Genomic DNA, 20,936 nt, shown 5'->3' on the forward strand with positions numbered 1-20,936 from the left:
ACCATAGACTCATCTGAAGTATCGAGATATCTAAACAGAAAGGTAGTTCAAGCTACTTTTACTGACAGGACTGTGAGTGCCAGTTTAATCACAGCAACGTTTTCCTTCGATATGAGCACACGATCATGAAACAATTGATTATTGGAGATATACTTTTCTACGTCAGTCTCACATGATTATCCTTGATACCTGCTTATTCCCGAAAACATCCCAGGTGATATCAAGAGAGAGTGCAGAAGCGAGACGAATGGAAAATAATGAGGGTTATTTGTGTGTCTGACACATTGGCGCCCGTGTGCGTGTTCATAGGCGTGCAGCTGAGCGGAGGTAAATCAGCATGTGCTTACATATTATTCCAAAATCCACATTTGACGTTCTGGTATGGAGTGGGAGAAGAAAACAAGTTACATATTCCGCTCGTCTCTAGCTTTCATTCAGGAAAGTATGACTGCGTCATGCATTCGTGACTTGGACAGTCTTGTCCTGAGTCTTTATCTGGACATTTTGTGGACCATATCATTCAACTACGCCGCGTGCTTTCCTGTGACCTACTAGACCTACGAACCTAATCCCTAGTACGAACCTAATAGGAGATAGTAAGATGTATAGGTACCTGACCACATGCATGCTCAGTGCTATGACAAATGCTGCATGGTATTCCATATCTCTAAGTGACGTTCAGATTATAATCTGTTCGACCGGTTACCTGCCTGAAAAAATTTTGAATTCCTTACATAACATGTTCGATATGTTACATGGGTGCCTTGATGTGGTCACTAATACCTATCATCACATTTTTCTAGTTTCAAACTGCGGATCAAATCCGTGAATTTCTGCTTAGTGTTCTTAATTCGTTTCCACCCGTGCACAATGAGTGAAATTTGTAGTTATCTCACTGCTGAGTCCCAATATTTTGAGTTTCCTTATTTGTGTATACCTGGCTGGTACATCATCATCTAAACGGTCCAATAAGAAATTAGAAGGTTACATGTGTTCTGTTTAAATTGATAAGGAAGAAGTATACAGATAATTTAAGCTTATCTTACGTATTATCTAAGTAACATAATCTTGGGTATAAAGTACAACTAAACACTTGGAGAGAATAGTGAAAATCCTGCAAACTATCAGTGACTTCTCTTTGAATTCTTGTACTATTTTATTAATTTAACAGAAAACTTGAATTAGTGGCTAAGTAGAGAAAACATCAGTAATTTATTTTTTTCTTGATGTATTACAACTTTTACTCTAGATTCGTATTTTGTATAAGAATCGTCCTTTATAGATTGGTGTAAATTGCATCATTAAAACTTAAGGAAAAGAGTTTTAACCTAAGAAACGTCCATTTCTCTTTTTTTTAAATATGACTAAATATGAATGTTCAAGAACCGAATATGTAGCTTACTTTTTAGATAATATGAAAAATAGACTATTGTATTTAAATTTATGAAAATTTTCACTTTTGATGGAACCTTCTTGTCAAATAACCATTACGAATTTTAAAATATGACCTCATAAAGGCTTAATACTCTTAATGGACAGAGCTCATCTGCACAAAATTTCAGCCTGTATCGTTTAGCCTTTACCATTGAGAATATATTAAAAAGAGCTTAAATATACACCACTAATCATTGTGCATATAGCGGAAATAGCGTTACATTTAACTGAGTACTTTTCTCCATGAAATATAGGTTGAAATTGTTCTTTTGAAAGTTGATGAGGCCAGAATAAAGAATATTAGTTGATGGCATTTCTCTAAATAATTATTTATAAGCTATTTGTTATTACCTGACGACTACCTGGAAAGAACGTATCTAACGTGACATTGCATCTTGCATTTACAAGGTAATAGATGCAGGTGGAAAACTCGAAGTTTGTCATCTAAATACGAGTAATTACTTACAAAATCACACACTTTGGAAATATTTTCAGTAAGTGAAATTATACTTTCTTAGAATATTTATGCTTTTCTAACAAAAATTACTATTTGTAATAAAAAAAAAAGGTAGCACCACTTGATCCTTTATTTTCCATAGTTATTATTCATTTAGTAAGAATAATTAAAGGAAATATTAGTTGAGTATAAAGCTTTTCTATACCGTAGAAATGTAATTTCCTTCACCCTAGATTCCTTTTCTGAGTTTTCGTGTAATTCATTCCAAAATAACTGTAATAATTACAGTTGTGACAATATCGCGTTGAAAGTGCAAGATATATGGTTACAATTTTATCATTTCCCTGAGAACAAAAGCATAAGAAAAAGAATTGTTTCCGTAATCCATGAAAAGAATGTTCTTTTGCTTATTGTGAAATGTCCCTCCGAGAATGTCATGCATACAAAAGAACGAAGCAGCCGTTCGTTTGGTGGTTTACATTGCTTGAGCCAGAGGCGGAGGACAACCAACCGAAGTCGTCCGAAAAACAGAATAAAAGATAAAAAAAGGAGTGTATTGTGCTCTTTTGGATTTTGTCCAACTCCTGTAAATGTTCTCCAACAAACAACTCAGGGTGGTTACACCACAAGTCTCTTCTCTTTTCTTTCTTTTCTTTCTCGTTGCTTTTTGCTACTGTCTAATACTTGAAACATTGACCTATTTTACTTTCCAAATGCCTCCACAGTTGTAAATGACGTTGTTACGGAACGCATATACCCTATTTATTTCCGAAATTTTTCATTGGGAATATCATATATACAGATACAGATGCACGAATAAAATGTATAGAAATACAGGAATATGTTTAGATTGAACATATTTATTAAAGTAAACTGCTACTAGTAGATATTAATCTACATATATTTCATTTACCAAGGTTATATATAATATGGGAAATCAGAGTAAACAAAAACCACTTTGAATAACAGATTTCAATTTTACCCAGATCTGACAAATGATTGACTGCCAGACCTATTTTTGAAGAAATGTTGACTCGTTTAGTATGCTGTTTCCACATTTTTTCGAAAGATTTTTAGATTTTTGTTTATGTACGTAGAATTTCATGATCATATATTAGATCAAATACGGAAAATATTTTTAACTAAATAACCTATAGTAGAATAGGTATTTTTTTATTCAAGACTTTTAACTGAATTACGTGTCTTTCATTTAAAAAAGGAAAAATAAATTGATATATACTCTTCTTTACGTTTTACTTTTGAGTGAGCGTGACAGTGAAGAATGGTTTACAATGTAGAAATATGAATGTAAATAGAAAACATGTCTAATGATTTATACTTTCATGATTATATATATATATATATATATATATATATATATATATATATATATATATATATATATATATATATATATATATATATGGGGAACGCGAATTTTGGATACTGCGAACTGCAGTACGTTTACTTGATAGAAGCCAAATATTGAAATTTTCAGGTATTTTTTTAAAAAATTAATTAAAAGAAAATTAAAATAAAATCTTTCAGTTTAATACCCCACGATTATACCGTTTAGGCTAAGAGAAATGATGATTAAGGCAAGTGAATGATGCTGGAAGAATTAAACTGAGAATGTGGTAGGAAACGGGAGTATTCGGAGAAAACCCACGAACATGATGTCCACCACAAACTAACTTGGCTGGGATTCAAACCAAAGATTCTACGTACCACAGGTAAGCGCTCTATTACTGAGTCATCGTACCCCCTTCAATTAATTAAAAGAAGACCTATTTTCAAAGCTATTAAAAAGAGAACTATTTATGAACTAAGATTCAGAACTAATCTAAAGACTTTCATAAATTCTGTTCGTATATTATTAAATAATGTTATTAAAAATGATGATAGTGCATTGTTCATTTTTTTTTCGAAGAATCTGAAACAAGTAAACAAATGGAAATAAGCCAAATTGTATCTTTTATTAGACCAACCTTTAAATATTTTTCTATTCTTTGTTTCTTCCATCATATGTTGCAATAATTACAACCACATTCTCCTTTCGTACATGTGGGCGTATATTCTACGACTCGATTATTACCAAAGAGAGCTAAAATGGGACTGTGTAACTAAACATTATTCAATTTTAGACTACCAATTTAAGTGTCTTAATTCTACAATTATCAGCGTTTAACGAGAAAAAAAATGTTCAAAGACGATACATCTACCAATCTATAGATTTTAAGAACCACATCACTTCTTAAGGTGAAACTTATATTAAAGTACATTCTCATCGACATCTTCATTATGAAGCTACCAAGATGACAGTGTATACAGGTAATATGTTTAATGAGATAAAACCAAAATTATCGTTACTTCTTCAACTTTAATTTATTTCTGTTGAAATAAAATATTGCCCAACGGTTATATATATATAATATTAGTCGAGAGATCACATCGGACTGAACAAGTGGCATGCTTCAGGATACACTCTCATTCATAGGTTTCGACAAAATTAAGAAAAATGACTCTTTATGGCGCTAAATATTATTGTTGCCATTCGTTGTCAATTTGATGCATTTGATAGTTATTCTTCTGGAATAGGTTACTTATTAATTTATGTACTGTATATGAAAGCTATTCACTATCAGCTAACACATTTTAGCTAGATATCTATTATTGTTTGGTTTCTTCTAACAGTGACGCGTATACTACTTTTACACTGCGTAAAAGAGATCAGTGTTTGAACATAAGTTGAACATTTTCCAGAAACAACTTTTGGTCATTGTACTACATACCCGAAAATGCCGTAAAGTATTCTATCAGTGAACAAATATATTTAGAACCCATCCTAGCAGTGGTTAATAGGAACTGTTCTAAGAGTGTTCGAAATGTACGTGAACTTCTGATGTATCCAGTGAATATATGAGCAGAAAAGAGTTTTAAATGTGTAATCTTTCTTAGCATGTTTAAAAGTTGTTTCTGTGCTCTACCTGGGTATACTCATTGGATACATCAGAAGTTCAGGCACGTTTTGAACACTCTTAGAACAGTTCCTGTTAACCACTGCTAGGATGAATTCTAAACACTTTTGTTCAATGACAGAAAACTTCAGAGCATTTTTTGACATATTACATAATGCTCAAAAGTGTTTCTAAAAAATGTCCAAGCACTGATTTATTTTTTGTAATGTAAAATATTTTGAAAGAACTGTGAATTTTCATTGACTGTTGGCGTCATATAGTTAAATATTTTGAAACTGAGGAACACATGTGAACTGCTAATACTTTTATTTTATAATTATAGTGTCCTCGATCCAAACCCCTAAACCATCATCTTAACTGTTTTACTGTCTGGTTCACCAGGTGAATAGTAATGTAGTACATTGAAAATACACAGTGTCAATAATAGTTGAACTGATTTTGACTTCCATCCTACTTCTGATTGTAATAGCCTGTAATCTTTATATTTTTTTTTTCTGAGAAATAGGAATTTCTTCTGTAGAAACTGCCAGATATTTCATTGTCAAAATTCAGATTATTCTCTGTAAAATGTTCTTGTATATATAGAATTGATAAATCATTATAGAATTCTTATGTTTTGACTGTTTAGCTAACAACTTTGAAGGGATGTTATACATAAATACAAAATGTTGATCACATTTCTATAACACTCAGGTGTGTTCTGTGTAGTATCGCGAGCTCTCTCGTGGCTAAACGGTTAGCGTACGCGCCTTTGTCGTGGGAGACCCAGGTTCAATTCCCGATGGGAGCTCATGTGGTTCGGATTCCACGTTAATCAGTAGTCCACGTCTCGTATAGTCTCGCTGCTGAAAAGGGACGCTAAACTAAAATCAACTCAACTCAACAACTGTGTAGTATCGCAAACCTTAGAATTCACCTCAATACGCATATCACTGTACATTTATTGTGGTATAAGATGATCTCATGACTATCTGCAGTGTTCTTATATCATTGAAATATACCGATACTTTTTCGGCTCGTCTTCAAATAGCCTTCACGCTAACGACATCTGTTGATGTCAGGTAGGAGGCAACACAGCGATAAATGTTAAGCAACGTGTAACTACTAAATATTTTGAAATTTGCCTGTTAGTCTCACTCACAGACTAATATGTTTTTGCTTTATAATAAAGACTACACTACACTACAAAAAATATTTTCAATTCATATACTGTATTTATAATTTAAATATCATTAAGATAATATGATTGTGAATGGCAAGTACTACAGACAATTGGGTCAAAGGCAACGCGTTAGTAGATTATATCGAGATACATCGGCTGCCCTGAGATAATTTACAGCAGGAGTAAGCAGTAATGTTAGTTTACAAAAGCTAGTACACTGATGACCTAATTAGAACTATATATATATACATATACATATATATATATATAATATGCGAGTTACTGTACTATTGGGTAGGATAGGAATACCACGTTATATAATACAGGGTAGAAGGGAGGAATTGGGAGGCATGTTCTTCAACCTTTTTTACTCACAAGTTATGTGTTTTTCTAGTTTTTAAGAACTGATTGTATGTTGCAGTTTCTTCTGCACCTACTATGGTAGTGGTAAGTTTTCGGCATCTTTACTTTTGATGCTGCAACATTTTTATTGTTGTTGGTCTAATTTCCACCCAATTACAACTTTGGGGGTTAATTAGGTGCAAAATGATTAAAACCATTGTCAGTGCACATAAACCCATGAGGGTGATTGGGTGTAAATGAAGAAAATTCAAGCTTTCATTTGATGTATGCAACTTGTATTCCACTTAAAAACTAATAATTTTATGTGACCTAGAAAAAAAATATACCTTTGTTTACGCAAAATAGGTAGTAACTTATTTTTAAATCTCAAAGATATTTGAATGCCTTTTCAAGCCTTCCAGTTTTTGTTTATAGTATAATACAATATATTGTCCTGTGATCACATACGAAAAAAATATTTATATAAGCCGTCAAAACTTTGGCCGAAAATGTTAAAATAATAATAATAATAATAATAATAATAATAATAATAATAAAATAGAAAAACCAAGAGAACAGGCTCTGATATTCAAACAAATATAGGAGAAGGTAATAAGACTAACACTAAATAACTATAAACTAATACAATAGAACATACGTTGGAACTCTGGATTGATAAACAGGTCCTATTTACAGCATCAGCACTATCGGCATACACAACGGCCACTGGAGGCCTAAATTGAATAAAATAGCTTAATAAGCACAATGCACTATGAAACAAAAGTGTACACTACAAAAGAAAGCACAGCATTTAAATGAATTCTAACCAACAAATGTTCACTTAAGGCATTCCACCCATTTACCCCTACATCATGCGCCCAATTACCCCCAGGGGGTAATTGGGAGGTACAAATTTTAACAAAATTTTAAATGCCTCACAGTGAGGATTTAAGATTGTTGCTCTTCATGGCATCATCCTTATGATGTTTTTAAGCAGCAGTAAAATATCAGGATCAAAACATTAACAGATGCGTGATTTATTGTGACTCAAACCAATACATACACCATCGATTTCAAATACATTTGTCAATCAAATCAGTTTTTTTTTCTTTTTGTCATTATTACACCCTCTCAAAATTCATCAAAGCTTTTGTTCTGATCAACATCTATCCACGCAACATTTGGGTGTAATTAAATTCCATAAAAGTATACTGAAATTCAAAATATACATTTTTAGAAGTTTTTCGCCCAGTTACCCCTCCACCCAATTCCTCCTTCTACCCTATATATATATAATATAAATTGAAGACCTTTATACCAATAATAATGAAGCACACTGACTGTACTCTACTTGTGACACTTATCTATGTCTTGTGTAATACCTTCTTTTGACATATATCCATGTCAAAAAAAAGTAAGTACATTTACTCACAGAAACTTATTTATGTAGTTGAAATAGTAAACTTTTAAATTTTATTAAGATCCTTTAGAATTGTTTATATAGTTAATTTCTTATTCTTAAAATAAAAACTGGTTCAAATACATTAGTAAAGTTAGCAGACAGTATTAATTCAAGAGTGTATCATAAATTCTGATCTTATATTAATATAAACCACCGTAGTGCTGATTTTAAATTGCGTCTTTTGATTTAGTTAAGCTGAAATGCTAATATTTAAATTTAATTAACATAACTTTATTGGGTGGGTTATAGAGTGGGTGACATTTAGCTAGGGGTGTTGTAATTCCTAATCCTTATCAGTAAAATAGCGAAATTATTTTTAAAAAAGTCAAAAAGATAAGAGAACTAAACTCACTATACATGTATTACACAAGAATTAAAATGACTTTTTAAAAGTACATTATATTGAGTAGTGCATGAGATATAAAATTAACCATTTAGGAAAAAATGGTATATGCTGAGTAATGTCACAAAATTTTACTTCATATGACTGCTAGAGGCTTAGTTGCTGGTCTTCCAACAAGTAAAAGATTAGTAGTGTTTATTGGCTGTTGATCATTGAGTGTTTTAGGTAGTGGAGTGGGTTCCATCTTCTACTTGTTTTAATTTTCGTCTCGTTACATTCTTTACTATTGCATAATAAATAAACATGAATATCTGATTGATGTGAGATCAGTAATTATTATTCTTATAAACAAGAGCTGCCTACAACATTTTGTCCTTTTAATTGTAACGGTCCGCGTCGTTATACCATTTCTAGAATAACTTATATTGTTATTGAAGATTTTATCAATTCCATGGAATAGCTAAAAATATGGCCCACTGATAATTGATTATTGACATTGTATTGTTTTTACAACATGAATAGCGTTATTTTCATACAGAAAGGAAAGTCGTTACGTTTGTCCTAATACCTTCCTGTTATATAATGTTGTACATATTGCTTTTAGTATTAAATCGTATTTTGATAACATGGTCTTTCTTTTACTTTACAGAGTGATAGCCGTTTAGCGGACTCCGACACGAGCAGTCTCGTAAGAGACAGGGACATGACTGCTATCAACCCGGTAAGTACGCATTAATAATAGATACTTGTGAGACATAATACATAGTGTCCTATCACATATGAAATCAGTGCTTCAGAGCACTAAACGTGACAGCTCAAGTTCTAGACAACAGCAATTACATGAAGTACTCTTAATTTCTATCTAGATAAATTAAATTTCATTGAATCAACTCTTAAATAACACAGGAAAATCAGTTCCTATCAGGTCCGTGATTAAAAATTCAGTTAAACAATTAATTTGTTTGTTTAGGAGCGATTCCGTGAGAAAATGAAGATAAGGGAAAATTTTCATTTTGCTGTAAATACAATGTAAATAACTTTATTTATTTCTCAGATTTCTATATTTTATTTGGTTTGGCTTTAAAATGTGACATGATTAATGGTTTTAAGAAATATAAAATTATTCTTAGATGTGCCAGTTTCTTTTTGAATGATGTGAGAAGATATTTGCAAGCTGTCAAAATTTACTGTTGAGAACAATTCTGCTATATTCATTGTTACAACCAGAGTTTACTTTACATTATTATCTGGTATTTATCTGAGTCCAGTAGATAATTAAATTTCAAACTGTACATTAAAACTGCGTATGTAATCCTAATGTAACGGAAAACCACAAAAATTGTTCTAAATATTAGCAGTTTACTAGCATTTTCGTCCTTTCGAGGAAAGTGACGTTCGTCGTGTTCTAATAACTGCATATAATTTTATATTTAAAGAACTGGTATTTCTATATGAAACAGAACCATGCCTAGTTTTTAAGATCTAACATGAAATATATCAAAACATTAAAATTTTTTCGAGCTACGACCATCGTCACGCGTGTGCTTTTTTCGTTTTTACCATGTCCTTACTTTTTTCTTAATGTAATATCAGTCATGATTTTTTTTGCGATAGTTTATTCACATAAGAATTACTTTGTGGCCTAAGCAGCAATATTTAGCACTTTGCCCACCTGAGATATTACGCCCCAAACAGGCATTAAAATCACAAACTTCAACTTTTGACCCCCCATAAATCTAGGATGCCCGTAGTATCATAGGTGTGGATATTTCTGCAGACTCTTTACATGCAATAGTATTCAGCACAAAACTTATGACCCCCCCCCCCACTTTATGCTATTCCAAATTATAACCCCTTTAAAAGTATAATTTTCTGTATTTTTTCTAGTAATTTCATGTATTGGTTTGCGACCCTGAATATTAGTTAGAAGCAAGATTGTATGTCCTCTGTGTATCTCATTCTCTCCTCTAAACATTCGTTTTTGTTTGGAGTTCGTCTGATACGTACGTCCTGAGCAACTGTAATTTTCGTAAACGTTTGCAAATGCAAAAAATGGCACTCCACCGTCAACAAAGATGGCCACCATTCAGGAACACTTGTACATACAACGTGAATGTTATTGACCCTCTCATACACAAGGCTAATCACACTCCAATTTGTATAATTTTAGGAGATGGTCGAGTAACCATTTTCCCTATTTTTGGACCACTTCAGAGGGATTGACCCTTGTTGGTTCATGTAATAAGTTTCTTATGAGTCTTCGATCTTTCCATTCTAGTCCTATCTTCTTTAGAACTCCCAACAACAATTCCCAATTCACGCGGTCAAAAGCCTTTTCTATATATATATATATATATATATATATATATATATATATATATATATATATATATATATATATATATATATATATATATATATATATATATATATATATATATATATATATATAATATTAAACTATCTAGGTACCAGACTCTTATTTTCAGTTGCCATGGCGACCTAGCTTTCAGGAATTTTCGAGCTCTGTGTATGAGAATAGTGAGTCTATGTATCGCAAAATCAACTAAGCTTAGAGTACCCTTTGGGCGAGGAGGAGTCTTCCCCCCCGTGGATCCACCAGTGGACCTAGACCAGGAGCAAGGGGCAAAATCTGTGAGATCATTCCACTAGGAAACAAAAACGTATCCAAAGAGGTACATGAAGATGTCAATACAAGAAGCGTTTCAACGTTCCAAGAAGAAACATGGGTGTTACGATAAAATTTTCAAAACAATAAACTTGGGTAGCAGCACGTACTCTTTTCTTCGGAAAACCTCGTAACATGTGCGTGTGCAGGTAGATGTGAATTTCAATTTTATTGTTTAGTCTGCAAAAGAAAATGATTTCCTTGGAACAGTAGTGAATTAGTGGCGAAGGTATGATGCTACATAGACAATAAGCAGTGTATGACTGACTTATCTTGGAAGTACAAAACTGTTGAGTCCACCCTTCCAGCTGATGTCACGACTCGTCTATAAAGTATTAATATGAAAACAACAAAACCATATTGAAAAATTACCTTAAATTTGTTGACACTGAAGACACCGTCGAGGATACGGTAAACGTTCTCTAGGACCAGCTGTAATGTGTTACAATTCATTGTTTTAATAATAAAAAATATAAATCAGTCCAAAGATTTCCAAACAAAAATCAAGATATTGGTGTTTATCATGCAATAATGCAAGTAGAGTTTGCAGTAAATTACAGAAGTATACTGTATTCCAAGACAAAATTCAAACAGCTCATTTCAAATGATGATGAGATTGCTTATTCACATGTTTAGCTTTTTTAGAACGCAATTTATTTGCCCACTTACAGTTGTCAATGTAAGTGTAGTTGCACATCTCATTCCCGATTGAGTGTATGGCCTAGCTTAAAAAAATATTAAGTGAACTTACGAAAGAAGTCCCTGTTCTGCATTATGTAACTGTGTTTTCGAGTGGCCGTACAGAACAATGTAACATTACCTTTAACCCCATGTTCTATTGGAAACGGATTTTGACATAAACAATTGAAAGTAGAATTGTTCTGCTACTTCCCATAGAAAGGGAGCTGTCTATGGGATCGGAGGTCTGGGTTAACGTTTTATGGTGAATTAGAACAGGTGAATGAGTAATTAACTCATCTTAATTTTTGCAAATAAGTTGAGAAGGTAGGCACAATTATTAAAATCGTCTTATTAACAGTATACATTGTGGAAAACAGAGACGCTGTGCGCGACAGAGGGACGACAGTACAGGCAATTCAAGGTTACATTATAGTCATTATTTTCCTGAGCAAAATGAGAAGAGTGCCTATTATTCTTGTACGCACTAATGCTTCAGTAAAGAAATATCATAATATTTGTTTAAATGTGGTTGAAAATAAGACAATTATGACGTACCTACAATTATTCAAGTAATAAGAATTTTGCCCACACAAATACTGCATGGAGCATGTATTTACTACAGGTTTTTAGAAAATATTGGTATGTTCAAGAAATCATAATAATTAGATTATATGTCCAAGTCTTATTAACTAAACATTATCTGATATAATCTACATAATAATGTTTTAATACAGTTAAATGCAATGTGCAATACTACTTATGATTTTGTACTATGTAATATACGTAACAAAACATTGTAACGTAACATAACAGAAAAAAATGTAGCTTTCAAAAATAAAACTTATCTGCTATACCTATTGTACTAAATTCAAGATCATATAGTACTCTTATTCACCTAAGAAAAGTTATATTTGAGTCACTATCTTTCATAATTCACAAAAGTTTCCAGTACAGATAATCAATCTCTAATGGTATGTCCAATTTCTGGAAGGTAAATAACACCCACTTCAATACACATTTCGTTTCTGTTCAATTTTTGCTTCTTCCTGTTTCTGAGGATGAAAACTGCCTTGAAAGGACACCGATATGACACCGTGGAAGACGTCCAAAGGGCCCGACGAAGTTGTTAACTTTTTACATTTATTAAACATACTTATATATATTCTGATAGTACGTCTTCAGTACTTCTTTTCGTATGTTTTGCCCGATCTAAGTACTGTTCAAATATAACGTACGAAACATGAAACACCCCTTAAGGAGCGTGCAAAAACACTTTTTTTTGTCGCTGCAAGCAAAAGCATATTTATTGTATACGCAAGTTCGAAGATTAGTATGAACACAGAACATGAATTGTAGCTGCAAGTAAAAGTAATCGAGATTACAGGTCAAATTTGTGATAATTTCAAGTGAAAAATTTCTCGCGGAGCCACTTCTCCGATCATATTTAATGTGGATTACTAATATTTTTGCAGTACTCTTTTTGACCTCTTGGTTATTGAAAGTTCCCCTCGGAGGAATCCTAAAATTACCACTGTGATTGTGTCACAAAAAACTAGAGGCAGTCACAGAAATATGCAAGTAGAGACGACTAACTCAAATAATGCCAAATCATGATACAATAGTTTTTCTTAAATTGTGTGTTTCTGTACTTGTTTTTTAATATTGGTTTTAATTATATACGTTGTACAAAATTCTTGATGCCTATCTTACAGCTTTGAAGCGGAAAAGGAAGTTGGTAGATTTAAATTTATGCCTTTTCTGTCTGTACACAAAGACAGATAATTTTTCATGCATATTTTTCGGCGGATGCTGCGAAGTAGAAGATTCCCTATTCATACCCTTCACTGGAGATATATGAACGCGAAGATTTTTCCAAACATCGTTATGAACATATTCCTTGTTTGTTTTTCACTTAACATCGTCTCATTTGATAAATAAGGCCATCCGCTGAATAGGTTACGTTAACAAATTTACTTCACAAATAAAGAGGGAATATACTGTATGCTAATTAAACTTACCTATCTTCTAGCTACATGTAGATATAGTTCAAAACACTTTTCTGACATCAGTTTGGTTTAAGCTGCTTCTTGCCACTGTAGACTTATTTGTAAAAATAATGTTTTTTAATATCTTTGTAAGAACTACGTCAACAAAAATATGTTTCCGGGTGAGAAAAACTTATTCCATTTATAAATATTGTTTAGAAATCAATCCTAAGCTCTGCATTCCAACATTAAGAAGAATTGTGTAAACAGTGCGGCTCCTGATGGAATACACATCGCTAAAATTTAAAAGATACAAAAGAATTGGAACATTAAAAAGATTTCTTCCCTTAAGTTGAAGAGAGAGAAGTAATTTTTACCAATGTGAATTCCCTCAAATTTGCTACCGTGTATAAGGTTCATGTATTATTTCAGATGATTCTATCTTTTCATTTTGATGAATTTTTTCATCTTCTCAACCACTATTGATTGCGTGAAACCAATTTATCTGAAAAAACTATTTGTATAAATAAATACATAAAGCATTACCTAGATTTAAATCCTTTATGCCCTTTTTTTATTTTTCACTAATCACATGCAGTCACGCTATAACCAATTGTCACTATTTTTGAGAGGGAAAATGTTCTTCTACTTAGAAAACAATATATACTTAAAAGATTATATATATTAGTACTCGTAATATCTATCTATCTATCTATCTATCTATCTATCTATCTATCTATCTATATATATATATATATATATATATATATATATATATATATATATATATATATAATATGATAAAAATCTCCTTATATAAAATATACGAATATTTTCCCTTTCAAACTAGTAACAATCTGTTATAGTGTGACTGCATGTAATTAGAGAAAAATAGATAAAGAGCGTAAAGTATTTAAATTTAGAATCTTATACCAGTAGCGGTTCTTGAGGGAATTCACATCGATAAAAGTTACTTTTCTCTCCAACTTACGGGAAGAAAATCTTAATGTTCCAATTCTTTTATATCTTTTAAATTTTCCGATGTGACTTCCATCGCACTGTTTACACAATTCTCCGTAATATTGGAATGCAGAGTTAAGTATTGATTTCTGAACAGAATATATAATATGATGTCCGTCCTGAAAATAAGGTGACAAGTCGTAGCATTGCGCGGACATGCACCTGATTGGAAAACCAGTGGAAGAAGAAAGTGGAGGAACTTTCAGCTTGACAACGTAACAAAGCTCAGTTTTTAATCTTCGAAAGATCGAAGCGAGTGGATAGGCTTGAGAGTGTACCCCTGTTTTATTACTGCGTTATGGAAATAATGGAGTGAACATTGAAGCAGCGCGACGCGTGAAGTTCTTCTTAAACTGAGGAAGTTCTCTACCGAGATATTCGACATGATCAAGACATCATACAGCAATGATACATTGTGCAGATCGGGAGTGTTCAAACGGCACGAAACCTTTACAGAATGCGTCCACGATGAGGAATGGTGCGGGCTTCAGTCGACGATGGTTATAGTCGTTACTATTAATTCTGTGCGTGCTTTATTGAACACTGATCGTAACAGGTTAAATATTCATAACATCTTTCTTAGCCGAGATGTTCGATAAAGGTAAAATTTATGCTAATTTAGTAAGACAATCTTGTATGAATAAAGTGAATTGAAGTTGCCAGTTCTGAAAATAAAACTAGGAAATGTATTCTGAATGGCCTGTTTCTTGGAAAGTTAGCAACTTCATTTCCAAACATTGATGTGCTGACGTTCGTGTTTTGAAATGTTTGTCTCATACTGTACTCCTAAATAATGGATGCTTTTGACTTTCAGTTAAGAACACAGTGCTCATGCATTAAGTAATTAACGCATTTTCTTTTTGTGAATATGATCTTCGTTCGATTCTCTATGCAAGTTCAATCTTTACTTTTTTTGCGAAATACCTAGGTATAAACGTAAGATTCCAGTTTCAAAGCATGTAAAAATTGTTAGTAATAAACTGGAGGACAATCAGCAACAAATATGGGATTCATACCCTACTTTTTCCACAATTTCTGAACGTATTGCAGTACACTTTTCAATATTATACGGGGCATTACGTTCTCTCTACATCAAAGAGCTGAGTAATTGACTAACTCGTTCTGGAGTTAATTAATAGATCATGCTGGTGATTGCAAATATTCAAAAGGAATACTTTGCTTTGTATTCATAAATTGACATATATGCTAATGATATCAATGTACCTGGTTACGATTTGAAGTAATTCCGTTTTCAAACGCTAGTTTGATATCGATAAAAATAACTGGGTTACCATCGCTACTAACTAGTGCAATTGTAATAGCGTTATTTCTGTAATTACTTGCTTTCCAAATAACAATGTTAAATATAGCCGTTAGTTTTATTGATGGGGGAGGGGCATATTGGGGGATCAGGCTCTGGAATATACTCAAGTTTTCACTGGGTATATAATTACATTGCACAACTTACTTTTACAACTCTCTAATGTGATCTACCGTCTTCGAAAATCAATATCCCTTTCATGTTTTTCTGAATACAGTCTTTGATCTGGAATTTTTCATTATAAGCATTCATTATCACGGAAATTTCACACAATTTAAAGAAAGAATCTCTCAAGTATTGAGATTTATACTGTGTTCTGTCTTGTAGAGACTCGATAATGTACCGGAGAAAATCAATATGAAATGTATTACCCAGTGCAAATGAACAAATCGTAGTAGTTGATAGATTTAGTGCGGGAGCAAGTAGTCATCCGTAGGATTTTGATGATACAATTGTGAGGCATGGTTTTTCTGATTTGTTGTACATGAGTTATGACAAATTTAGATGTTGCCAAGCGAAAAAAAATCTGCAGGTCAACATGGCGACTATTTCAAAATGGCGGCTGAGCAATACGTAAAAATGTTCGTATCTCGGTTATTTTTCATCCGATTTAGATGATCCTTTTTTTATATTTCAAGTCTATATTGGAACAATATTTTTAGTTATTACGCTTATTGTGCTATATGTAATGGTTTTTTAGTTTTAAAAGAAAAACGTTATTTTTTACTCCCAGAAATGTGAACAATATATGGCACAATATATGTAATGTGCTCCAAGTCATTGATGATTTAAAATATAATAATCAACATTTACATTATATTGTTTTTTTTTAATTGTTTACATTTACATTATATCGTTTAAGTTTAAGGAATATTAAAGTATTAAACCTGCCTTAATAGGTGTAATAATATTTAGGTTGCTTGTGTATAGAAATGCTTCCTAAATCATTGTTACTGCAGCGACTTAAGATTAAAGTCCTTGATTTAGTAACAACTTGCAGAAAGTGAAGTGAAGTGTAGTGTAGTGTAGCGTAGCGCAGTGCAGTTCAGTTCAGTTCAATATCGTGTACTGGAGTGCATAATGAAAGATTTTCCAGTAGGAGAAAGTTGTCGAGCCGTAGAATTGTGGATAAAGGTAAACACCAAGAAGACATTAATCGTTGGGACTTCAAAAGAAGCGGAACTTAAAATCAGAAAATTACGATGGATCTAGAGACACTTCCTTTAAAAATACCGAAGTTATCCACTGACTATAGTTTGTGCATAATTTGCCAAACCAGTACCAAGGAAAATTTAGTTGAAAATCCAACCTCACATGAACAAGTTCTAAACTATGTGCTGCGTACTGTGCTGTGACGAACAGTGTGTGGCTGCAGCTGGAAGGTTCCGAGGAATCACATCTGACACGCTACTTGGACGAAAGACTTCATGGCATAGGAGTTGCTACCAAGCCAACACCAACTGCAGAAAACCTCACCATTTAAAGCAAAGTTTTGAAAACCAGAACCTGTCTAATCTGTCTAAGCCAATGGAATTAGACATACCCAACACTTCCAGGTTGACACGTTCTCAGTGTGTTCCGTTTCGTAAAAGTGAGTGTTTCTTTTGCAATGGACCCCACAGCCGAGAAAATCCTCTCAGTAAACTATCACGTGATCAGTCTCAGAAACACCTCAGTGATGCAATAAAGAAAAGTGGAAACGGAACATTACAAATAAAAATTAATACAGCCATCAACCAAGAAGATGGGTATGCCATAGATGTGCGTTATTATCTCCCATGTGGACGAAGAACGTAAGCCAGGTATGAAGAACAGCGTCACGTTCAACTGTGAACCTTAGGGATGCAATCAGTAACTACGAACTTGATGTTGTTCCACGTGCTCTCTTTACCACAGAAGGTGAAATGCTGTTACCACTAAAGAAGAGCGATCTTTTATGCATTCTGGAGAAATTAACTGCTGTAGATCAACACAAACTCCTGTGGTTCATTCTGGAATGCTAGTTGCAATATTCGATGAAATGGCATTGCTGCAAAGCCTTGATAAACCACCATCTATCATGACAGGCAATGATCTGGCTGATAACTACATCAGTCGTGTGAAAAACTATTTCGACAAATTTGAAGAAGTTTAAATTGTGTTTGACAAATACGATTTACCAGTGTCTAAAGAATCAGACAAGAGTGAAGCGTTTAGCTGGTGGTGTGAGAACCTCTTACCACATTACTGATTCAACCAGAATTACCAGCGTTCCTATGAAAATGCTTTGTCACATGAAGAAACGAAATCTGAAATGACAGGGTATTTAGCACACAAGATGGTAGCATGGTGAGTTAAGAACAATGTAAAAACTATTGTTGCGTAGAATAACAAAGTGGCTTCATCAGTGTGAGGTAAAGCATCTCTCTAGTTCCCAGAAAGAAGCAGATACGAAGATCGTACTTCATTGTGTTGATGCAACAAACCGAGGTGCAGCTTCTATTGACATCTACTCACCTGATATCGATGTTGTAATTCTTGCTCTACGGCGCTACCCTATGCTTTGTCCTAACGCTTCGTGTGTTGTTGGAACTGGTGAAAAGAAACGAAGAATGTATGATACTCTAGGATCAGAAAAAGTCAAAGCCCTTTCAACATTCCATGCCTTTACTGGCTGTGATACAACTGGTGGATTTGCGAGGAAAGGCAAAATCTCTTGCTGGAAGACTTTCCAGACGTGCTACTCCACATGTTGCAGTGCTTTTTACGGAAATGGGATTGGAACATAAACCATCTCAATCCATTTTCAGTGCCTTCGAAAAGTTTGTGTGTATGTTATACATCCCCAATGCCAAGAATTCAATTGTTAGTGATGCTTGATGGACTATGTTTTAGAAGAGGTATTTGGAATCTGAGAAATTGCCTCCAACACAACCACCTCTTCCTCTTGCCGTACTACGAGCACATTATCTATATATGGTGTGGCAAAATGATATTGTGGTAAATCCTAAACTTCCTTCACCTGATAACGGTTATGGCTGGACTATTAGGAATGGTGTATTCGTTCCTCTTATGGATATAGCTCCCCCTGCTCCATCTACTGTACTTGAACTAGTGGAATGTTCGTGTCATAAAAGTCAATGTTTGACTAAATTGTGCTCCTGTCGGCAATACATGCTTTCTTGTACTGATTTGTGCATGTGTGGAGACGATGACATTTAAATTTGTGAGAATAGTAAATACACTGAACATTCATCAGATGATAACGGTGACGGTAAGGAGTTTTAGCACCTCTCAGTAACGTATCTCAAATTATGCTGTATGTGAGCAGTGCAGCACACTTGCTGAAATATTCTGCGGTAGGGAGTTTGAAAATGAATGAATATATGATTTATAATATAAAAACATATTGTACATTCTATCATGTCTGTGAGGTTTCTTCGTATTTGTCACATTAGGAATAATTGCTTTATAAACGTTCATACTGTACCCTCTAAAATTCGAAAAAAAAAATACTATATTTAAAGTGAAATGTATACCCTAGTAGTAATAAATATATTCTAAAACATACATGTAATTATAAAAGTAGAGTTACCAAGATACGTTGACAAATAATTCGGACATGGAATACAAAGGGAATTTTAGAGGTAAAAATAACGTTTTTCTTTTAAAACTAGAAAACCACAACAGATAGCACAATAAGTGTAATAACTAAAAATATTGTTCCAATATACAGGGGCCGGACAAAAAAATCTAAAACGTTTGCAAAAGTGTGAAAATCATACCTAGTATGGTGTGCGGCCTCCTTTTGCGTCCGAAACAGCTTGGATCCAACGTGGAATGGACGTATACAGCTCCAGAATCGTGGTGAGTGGAATTTTGTACCAATGTTCCTCCAAACCATGCTCCGGTTCCGTAAGAGATGCTGGTGGAGGGTAATGAGACCGAACACTCCTTTCTAAGTCAGACCACAATGGCTCAATGATGTTCGGATCTGTTGATTGTGGGACCCAGGGGAGGTGTGATAACTCCTGGTCATGCTCCTCAAACCATGATTTCGCCGTTTTTGCAGCGTGGCAGTGTACCAAATCATCTTGGTAGATGCCATCACCATCAGGGAACAATATTTAGGTCATGGATAGAACCCGGTCCCCCAAGATGGCCCCATACGCTTTAGCATTCATCATTCCATGCAGGGATATGATGGGACCTGCAGAAAACCACGATATCACTGCCCATACTGTAACAGAACCAACCCCATGCTTTACAGTTGGGAGCAGACAGTCTGTATCATAGGCCTGCGACGGTGTTCTCTATACGTAAACACGACCGGTTGTTGGAAACAAGGTGAAGGTCGATTCATCGGACCACATTACCTGTTTCCACTGCTCATGAGTCCACTCCTTGTGGTCCTTGCACCACTGGATACGCTTCTACGCAGTTACTGCTGTGACTAGGGGTTTGGCGATAGCGGCCCTTCCATGAATTTTGATTTTATGAAGTTCCCGTCGCACTGTTTTCTACGAAACCGGGTTCTGTAGGCCGGAATTGAGTTCAGACGTAATTTTCATTGCAGTGGTCTTCTTTTTAGCTGCTACAATCCGTTTTAATGCCCTCCAGTCCCTATTTCACACGATTGTCTTTCGACCACTGTTGTGCTTTGCAGACGTCGTTTGCCCATGAATTGTGTATGCCCTCGTGATATTGGACACAGTGCCTTTCGATACCCCCACAATGATCGCCACTGTTGCCACTAAAGCTCCAACCAGACGGGCACCAACGATCATGCCTCTTTGGAAGTCTGTCAGGTCGCACATTTTATCGCACCACTTTCACACTACGACACTCACAGGTGAACTGGTTACTGCTGACGGAAGAGGAAGGTCCACACGACAAATTGATAAAAAAAATGATCGGCAACCGCAACACGTGTTTATAGTGAAGGGGCAAACTTACGTGTCCTGTATGATGTGTTTTTAGTTTCTTTGGCAACCCCCTGTAGACTTGCAATTTAAAAAAAGGATCATCCAAATCGGATGAAAAATAACCGGGATACGAACACTTTTATGTATAGCTCAGCCGC

At 34.1% G+C, this 20,936-nt stretch overlaps 1 protein-coding gene across 2 annotated transcripts in view; it reads left to right on the forward strand.

The window, feature by feature from the left end:
- LOC145664431 (uncharacterized) overlaps positions 1-20,936 on the forward strand; it is a 1,424,688-nt gene that overhangs the window by 281,944 nt on the left and 1,121,808 nt on the right. For both annotated transcript variants that reach the window (XM_081731113.1, XM_081731114.1), the window contains exon 2: positions 8,828-8,899. In XM_081731113.1, the coding sequence (XP_081587239.1) occupies positions 8,882-8,899 (18 nt within the window). In that variant the 5' untranslated portion in view covers positions 8,828-8,881. The remainder of the gene's footprint in view (positions 1-8,827; positions 8,900-20,936) is intronic.

Source organism: Thermobia domestica, chromosome 11, assembly GCF_964235325.1.
Source record: "Thermobia domestica chromosome 11, izTheDome1.hap1.1, whole genome shotgun sequence".
In the NCBI taxonomy this organism is placed as follows: Eukaryota; Metazoa; Arthropoda; class Insecta; order Zygentoma; family Lepismatidae; genus Thermobia; species Thermobia domestica.